This window comes from Xyrauchen texanus, chromosome 8, assembly GCF_025860055.1.
Source record: "Xyrauchen texanus isolate HMW12.3.18 chromosome 8, RBS_HiC_50CHRs, whole genome shotgun sequence".
NCBI classification, from domain to species: domain Eukaryota; kingdom Metazoa; phylum Chordata; class Actinopteri; order Cypriniformes; family Catostomidae; genus Xyrauchen; species Xyrauchen texanus.
This window is the reverse complement of record NC_068283.1, coordinates 16,830,870-16,839,898: the sequence shown is the minus strand read 5'-3', so window position 1 is coordinate 16,839,898 and position 9,029 is coordinate 16,830,870. Positions and strand designations below refer to the sequence as shown.

General features: G+C 37.8%; 1 protein-coding gene across 1 annotated transcript; it reads left to right on the top strand.

Annotated features, from left to right (window-relative positions):
* The first annotated feature begins 2,275 nt into the window (after positions 1-2,275).
* Positions 2,276-6,045, top strand: LOC127647989 (proteasome assembly chaperone 3-like). Its single transcript, XM_052132538.1, has 3 exons — positions 2,276-2,403; positions 4,859-5,087; positions 5,182-6,045. The coding sequence occupies exons 2-3, from the start codon at positions 4,872-4,874 to the stop codon at positions 5,332-5,334; spliced, it is 369 nt and encodes a 122-aa protein (XP_051988498.1). The 5' UTR covers positions 2,276-2,403; positions 4,859-4,871; the 3' UTR covers positions 5,335-6,045.
* Positions 6,046-9,029: the final 2,984 nt, after the last annotated feature.

Here is a 9,029-nt window from a genome sequence, read left to right as displayed (position 1 = left end):
ACGAGAGAATTTTCATTTTTGGGTGAACTATCCCAGCACCTAAACAACAATTGTAAATAAATAGTTCATCCAAAAATCAAAACAATCATTGATCTGTGTGGCAAGGCGGAGGGCGGGGCCAGGTCGTGATCATACACACCCGGTCCCGTATTAGGCTAATCAAGCCTCTGAGATTTAAAGGTCGACTGCAGAGGATCCTGCGGGAGAGAGAGATCGTTAGCGGACATATCCGTCATGTGTGTGTTTATGTTGTCTTTTAAGTTTATCATTAAAACTATTATTTATATTGAAAAGCCGGTTCTCACCTCGTCCTTTGCATTGATCCCTTTACACTGGTGCCGAAGCCCGGGAAGGAGGAGGGATACGCCGTAGTAGAGTTTTCGCTACTACCATCCACCCCAACGGAGCAGCCGCAGCCATCTGCCGGGGAACGAGGAGCCCAGCCGCCTGAAAGAGGACGATGGCCGCCGACCGCGAGGGGAGAAGGGGCTCCTAGCCGACCGCCTGGAGCGGTCAGGGCCGCTGCCAGGGGCGCAGGAGTCGCCTACCGGCCGCTGAAACACAGCAGGGTTTAAGACCGCCAAACACGAGCGGGGAGGGGCTCACTGCCGACCGCCTGGAGCAAGAGAACCGCTGCCAGGGGCGGGGAAGACCCCTTCTGTTCCCCGAGAACGCGGCGGGGTGTTCCATCCACCAGGGGCTGGAGGACTGCCTCTGATCCGCCCGGAGAGGCGCGGCTGTCGTCCGATAGAGGGTGGAGGAGTGGCCGAGGAACAAGCTGCGGTGTATCGGAGAACTGGTGAGTAAGAGTTTTTTTTTTTTTCATCTCTCTCTCCTCACTCTCTCTCACTGTCGCTCTGCGTTGGCCTTTTCCCTCTTTTAAATTTTACAGTGTTTTTTGGGGGTACTACACTGTTACAGGAAGTACCCCCCCCCCATTTTAATTATTTCTGTTTCCCTCCCCTTGTCCCCTCCCTCATCCAGGTAGATGGGGATGACCTGCCGACAGACTAGACGTAAAGCACGCCCTCCCCCAGGGAAAGGGGGGGGGGGGCGTACGTCAGGCCGGGGGCTCCCCAGCCTGAGAGAACGAGGGAGGAATGTGGCAGGGCGGAGGGCGGGGCCGGGTCGTGATCCTACACACCCGGTCCCATATTAGGCTAATTATGCCTCTGGGATAAAGGTCGACTGCAGGGGATCGTGCGGGAGAGAGAGATCGTTTACAGACATGTCCGTTGTGTCCGTTAATGTTGTCTTTTAAGTTTACTATTAAAATGTGTTTTACATCATCAAGCCCGTTCTCGCCTCCTCCCTTTACAATCTGTTTCTCACCCATATCCATCATATCGCTTCTGAAGATATAGATTTAAACACTGGAGTCATATGGATACTTTTATGTTGCCTTCACTGTATGTACATTTACATTTATGCATTTGGCAGACGCTTTTATCCAAAGCGACTTACAGCGTACTACAGGGACAATCCCCCTGGAGCAACCTGGATTTAAGTGCCTTGCTCAAGGACACAATGGTGGTGGCCGTGGGGATCGAACCACCAACCTTCTGATTACCAGTTTACCAGTTTTGTGCATTAGACCACTACACCACCACCAGTCCATATGTGTATGTGCTTTTTGGAGCTTCAAAGTTCTGGCCACCATTCGCTTGCATTGACTGGACCAACAGTGCTGAAATATAAAATTAAAAAAAACTTTATGTGTGTGTGTGTGTTCAGCAGAAGAAAGACATATTCATCTGGGAAAGTATTAGGGTGAGTAAATTATTAGATAATTGTCTTTTTTGGGTGAATGCCTTTAAGCATTTACAGGCCCCTTAAAGAAAGTTCCCTTGACAAACATTAGATTGGCTTATTGATTAATATCTGAACATTAATATTATATTTTTCCCATATAGAAGCCATGAAGATACAATACCCTAAATTAAGTGTTAATTTTATAAGAACATAAATGTTAGGATCATTACATGGTTATTTTAAAGACGTTTGTAAAATTTTCACTTAAGTAAACATCTAATGACATCTGCTACATTACAGTAGATTTCATTTTATTGTCAGTCATGTTTTGGCTTTTTGAGGTTTTTCATATGATACAGCAATGATCGTTAACAAAACGACTACTGAAAATAAATGTAAAAGACCATTCAAATTAGTATAATGTCTTAAATATTGCCAAAGCTTATATAAATCTTTTATTTATAATAATAATAATTAAAAAAATATATATATATATAAAAAAAAACATCTTGATTTGAAACACAATCAACTCAACAGCTCATTCTGCTGACCGCACCATGTGCGCAGATGCAACATTCACTTTCGTAAAGAGTATGTTTTAAACGGATTTACGGTCAACCTAGGGATATAATTTACAAGTTTAAACGAACGGTAAGAAATTTGACATTATTTTAATCGTTTATAGGCGATTTAAGCATTGTATAAATCTGTCGCAAGTTCTGTTATTTTAACATGGAGTGTTCAGCTGGAAACTCAGAAGCCTCGGTGTTTCCTGTGACGTGTGAACGCTTTTGAGACGTACATGTGGGCGACAGCGTGCCGCTTGCCCTCGTCGTAGCTCTGTGCTTCCGCATTAGCATTAGCATACGGATCTACACTTAATTCAATTTCGATTCCAAACAAATATCCCGGTCCTCAAATACACATTTTCAGAATAAATTATAATATAATAAACGAAAAAGGTGTAGGCTGAAGCCTTTACTTATTGTGCGTACCCTGTATCTAATGAGCGCCACTTTTATCAGTGAATTTGATTAATACAAGATAAACAAAACAGTTACATAAGACATTTCCCAAAGTGTGCATAGATAGTACAAAGGTACATATTTCAGACATTAATACAATAGTTTAAGTATTACATACACAAATGATTCATATTGAGTTATATAATTATTTATCACCCTATTTTTAAACATTTGCTTGTATTTAAAAAGTGAGACACATTTTAATTCCTTGACACAATTATTCAATAGGTAACTTTCGTAACCTGATATACACTTTAACAGATATACATCTATTTGTTATATTTGTTCTTGCCCTTATTTTTCTAACGTGTACATTCCCCTTAGTTTATAGACTTTCTCTTATTTCGAACAGCCTCTGAATGCAATTTGGAAGTAAATTATTATATACTTTATACATTGTCTGTGCAGTGTAAAAATCAACTAAATTAACACATTTTAAAGCGTGTAATTCAATAATTAATATATTTGTTTGGTCGTAATATTCAATCCTTATTGGTCTCTTCTGTAACATATACATTGGATTTATGTTGGCTTTATATGTATGACCCCATACCTCCACACAGTAAGTAATGTATGGAACTATGAGTGAACAATACAGTAAATATAATGAGATTTCATTCAAAATATGTTTTGTTCTATTCAATATTGCAATGGATTTAGACCATTTTTGTTTTTACATTATTTACATGTGGTTTCCAACATAATATATAACCTATTATAACACCCAGAAATTCATACACTTTCTATGTCCTCGTTATTTATCATAATTTTATTTTTATTAATACATTGCCGATAACTAAATACTATGAACTTTGTTTACTTACATTCAATGAAAATCTATTATCATCAACCCACTTTTTTAAGACTATCAATTCAATTTCCACTGTATACAGAAGCTGTTCCAAATGTATCTGCAAACAGGTTTTAATACTTCAGACACGTATGTAATTTATATACACTACAAACAATTTGGGGCCTAGCACCGAACCATGTGGAACACCACAAGAGTCTTTCATTAGTTCTGATTTAACATTATTTATTTGTACAAATTGATATCTATCAGCAAGGTAACTTCTTAACCAAGATAAGGCTTTTCCTCTTATACCATATCTCTCCAGTTTCATCATCAATAAGCCGTAATCAATAATGTCAAATACTTTTTTTTTTAAATCTAGGAACACCCCCAGTGTATAGTCATTATTATCCATTACAGTGGAAATCTCTTCTACCAGTTCCATCACTGCCATTGAGGTTGACCTATTAGCTCTAAAGCCATACTGATCACTCAATTAATTGTGTTTATCTATAAAATTATCAAGCAGAAATAATTTCTCTAATATTTTTTAAAACTGGGAAAGAAATTGGTCTCTAATTGGAATAATAATAACTTTTGCTGTTTTCATATTACTTGAAAATATACCTGTTATAAAGGATTGATTACAGATATATGTAAATGGTTTTACTATATATTCTATAATGTTTTTTTTTTATATAATGACATTATCAATTTCATTACAACCAGTAGAATCTTTATTCTTACAATTATTAACAATGTCAAGTATTTCATTTTCATCAGCTCCGCTAACGTATATCGATTGAATGTTACTAGGAATATTCACTTCATCTACCCAATCCCCAGTTCTCTGCTCCACAATCTCTTTTGCTAACTTACATCCAATATTTACTAAATACTCATTAAATTTATTGACAATGTCATCACTTATTTATAATTATTGTATCGTCATTTACAAAATGATTTGGATAGTCTACTTTTCCAGTACACTTTTTAAGTCTATTGTTCAGTACTTTCCATGTTGCTTGAGTATTACTCTTATACCTCTCCAATAGTTTGTGATAATAGTTCTTTTTTTTACTAAATCTTACACTCCATTATACAAGCATGGCAACAGAGATGAATGAATGAGATTGAGATACTTCTGTGTTTTTGCCTGTTATTTAATAAAATAAATGTCTTTAACCCCTTCCTTGTTTTTATCTGCATTTTGGTCAGTTAAATGTTTTTGTCCTTGACCTTTATCGGTGCTGAGTGTCTGTAACCCTTAGTTTCATTTTATTTACAGGTGGACAGAAATAATGGCTCCTCAACCCCTCATCAAATCAAGACAGACAGAAAAAACAATAAATGGAATCCCAACACAAGTTGTTTGCACTGAATTCAGCAATTACATTTTCATAGTTCTGACACAGTATGGGAAAATTGGGACACTTGTGTCAATAACATCTGACTCAAGGTCTGGTGACATCAGTGTACCCATGTTCACCACCAGAGTACTCTTAGGAAAGGATGAGGTCATTATTCACACACAAATTAATCAGTGGTCTTCAGTCTGTGAGATTAAGCCAGGTTTGTATTTAACCCTTGTCCTCTTCGTCTCCCTTGCAGCCTCTGACACACGTCTATGCCAAGAATGTTGCATCTTTTGTTTCGCAAGAATCAGGCAACCGACCGATCCTGTTGGGGCTCTCACTTAAAGACAACAGTGCGGAAACAATGAAAACTGTTAAAGATATGATCAAAGGGTGTCAAGTTTGGTAAACAGAGGGTTTACATACCAGGCACACTATTTTTGGTTGAGAATGAGTGACATGTCTTGCACAAATAATTGTCTTGTTTCAGCATAAACCTGAATTCTCTTTCTTGAACTTAGGTGTACCCAAGATACTCGTGCTTACTCTGCTCTAAATCCTGTGGCGATTTGGGGGGGGGGGGAGGGGTCTCATTAAATAAAAAATTTCTCCCAAAAAACGTTTGCCACAATTATTAGCACCCCTAGAAATTCATATTAGTAAAATATCTGAAGTATATTCTCATACTTGTTTTAAATTCTTTAGTACATCTGGGTGACAAGGAACATGAAATTGTTCCGCCATGACTTCCTCTTTCACAGGGATATAAATAGGAGGTAACACACAGGCCAAATTCCCTTAGGCCCTGTCCCAATACCCCCACTTGCAGTTTTGGTCTTACGCATTTATGGTTTTGGCTACTAGTGTGCAAGTAGACGTGAAGACTGTGAATGTGTGTGTATGACTTTTGATTGGACGTTGGGACACTCGTAGACTTAAAAGATGTTGGTGCTGGTTGTGACAGCTGTTTTTGTATTTTCACTCAGCTGAAGACTGATTGTTTTTTGTAGTAGTGACTGTTATAGCCTACTTAAAATAATAAATAACTGAACATATCCATCTTTTGATTTATTAGTACACTACTGGTTGTTGGAAGTGTATTGTGCTGTAGAAAATATATAAGTAAACATTTTTATAAAGTTTTTGTGTGAAAATAATTGTAAAAGTTACTTATTTTGATTTTCAATACTTCGCACAAAATAGCTTCAACCTTAACAGCAATACAGTTATCCATTTATAGCTACTAATACAAACCATTAAATTCTATGCTTCGGCTTGTCATTTATATAAGACGACCAAAGACTGCTTCACACAACTTATCAGTGTGGTTTCATACAACAAATAAACACAAAGATGTGTTAAGTTTCCTCCCTGTCTATGGGTCAGGAAGAAAACTAACAAGTGTTAAGGAACTAAAAAGAAAACAAAATAGTGTTTGGATGTCTTCACGCCTGTCCCTGGCAATAATAACTACAACAGGTTACGAAAACAGTTTACAAGATTGTCATCTATAAATACAAAACAAAAGGAAGCATTAAGTGTTCAAGAGGGGACTAGGCCAAAATAATAAACAAAAGGATTCTAGCTGAAGGGAGGCACAAACTAATTAAACAAAGAAATGGAAAATTAACAACATAAATCTTGCCTCAATCCCTATCTAGCCATAAATAGGAGAAAACAGGTTTTATAATAAAGAAAATGGTGCCCATCTTTCTACCGCTTCCGTAGATGTCAACGGGTGTAAATGATCTCAGATTCATCAAAGGATCTTATAAATTACAACGTTTAAAGTATGGTACTTGAACATAAAATTCAACTTGTATTTCTGATTAACAACAGCACAAAGGCTACACACGCTGGAGCAGGAGGAAAGAGTCTAGCTGACTTTCCTCCTCAGCTTTATTCACATGTTCTTCAGGTTGGTAGTGCACCAATCAGAGCAGCTCAGCACTCAATCTTAAATCAGTGGCAGCTGATGTAAATTAACCTGGTTGGGAACGACAGAGAGAGAACACAAGGGAAAACAAGGGAGACAGCAGAAAACATACAAACAATTTATAATCAATATACATGCAACTTCCACATCCACAGATGTAACCAGGAAATAAAGAAAGATACGCCATGAGACGTAACAGATGATAAAGAAACTGTGGTAGTAGTTCATAATTTTTTAATTTTAAAACAACATTTACTAGACTGCATATTGTATGCCACACTGGCTGATAAATGACCAAAATGATTAGCAGTAAGTCAAGAACATACAAAATAAGGTGATTACGTGGCAAGAAGGATAAAAAATGTATGTAAATATACACAAATAATACTTTTTAATTATGATGCTAATATTGCCACCCCGAACACATTATATAATGTTGAATACTTTCATTAATACTAAAATTAATTAATTAATAAAAAAATAGCTTTTTGGCAGCAAACAGAGAGGTAGCCATATGGAAAAGTACCTCATGCCCACAGTTAAATATGGTGTTGGATCTTTAATGTTGTGGGGCTGTTTTTATGCCTGAGGTCCTGGACATCTTGTTTGGATACATTATGGAATCTATCAAATACCAACTGATAAAATATCTAAACTTGATTGCCTCTGCCAGAAAGCTTACAATGAGCCCTGGTTGAATATTCCAGCAGTACAATGATGCAAAACACAGATCAAAATCAACACAAAAATAGTTCACTGACCACAAAATCAAGGTTCTGCCATAGCCATCCCATGCAGCCCCCTGACCTGAACCCCATAGAAAACCTGTGGGGTGAACTGAAGAGCAGAGTCCACCAGCGTGGACCTCTGAATTTGCAGGATCTGGAGAAATTCTGTATGGAGGAATGGTCTCAAATCACTTGCCATGCGTTCTCCAACCTCATGAGGCATTATAGGAGAATACTCAGAGCTGTTATCATATATATATATATATATATATATATATATATATATATATAAATAAAATGGTGGCCAGCTGATTACTCTCCTGACCTCAAGAGGTGCACTAGCGACTGACGCTAGAGGCTGTAGCCTTTAGTCTCCTTATTAGCACACATGCCTCCCATGCTGATTCGAGTCCTGTACAGAGGGGGTAGAACAGGAACGTCACATACAGTACTGTGTAAAAGTCTTAGGCACATAAGGTGTATCACAAAAGCATTTGTCTTAAGATGGTTATTTATATCTTCAGCTTTAGTGCGTCAATAGGAATTATAAATATTAGACTCCCAAACTTTACTTTTGCAAATAGAAATGATTAGAATTGAAGAACAGGGAGCCCTGCAACAGATGGCATGGCCCCCCACGGAACATCATATTTGTCTGTGATTACATATAGAGATAGAAGTAATTGAGACAGTCTAAATAGATAAAAGAACTGTGGCAAATTCTCCAAGAAGCTTGGAACATCCTATCTGCCAACAATCAAGAAAAACTGTGTCCAGGTGAATTGATGCTGTTTTAAATGCAAATTTAGTTCTGGTCCTCGAATCTGATTGGACTAGAGACATTCGATGAGCACTGATGGTCTGACACCATCAGCACTCCAACGCTTCACTGTGTGTATCACTCCACTTGTGTTCGTGCCATTCTAAACTAAAGTGTAAGCGCAGTGCAGATGTGTTAACAGCTACTAATTATCTAATATTTTGTACTTTTTTTTTTACATGGATTTTTTTTACATTATATATGTTAGCCAGCAGAGGGTGGCAAAAGATCATTTTTATTTGTAAAATGAGCCAGTAAGGTGACGTGAAGTGAATCTGCATCAGCCAGTGTCTATACATACAGCACTCCATGATGGCTTGTATTAATACTACACTACTAAAGCTAGAAAATAGCTTTAAACGGCTTTAAACTAACAACTTCAGCATTATGGCTCATCACAAACTGATTATTTACACAAACTGAAGGTGCTTACCACTTATCGGACTTTCCACATTGGAGTGGACACACTGTTTATAATGGGGCAGAACATCGGTTTTCTATAGTGAAAGACTCTTGCGCACCGACTCTTGCAATACCCCCGTGATCACACATGCTCCATCTCTCTCTCGCTCTCTCTCTCACACACACACACACATCCATCCATCCATCCTTGTTTATAC

What these genes read in the sequence shown, in the direction of transcription:
- LOC127647989 (XM_052132538.1), top strand. Translation starts at nt 4,872, where the DNA reads ATGGCTCCTCAACCCCTCATCAAATCAAGACAGACAGAAAAAACAATA. An exon ending in TACTCTTAGGAAAGGATGAG is followed by an intron (nt 5,088 to 5,181) that starts GTCATTATTCAC and finishes TCTCCCTTGCAG; the next exon opens with CCTCTGACACACGTCTATGC.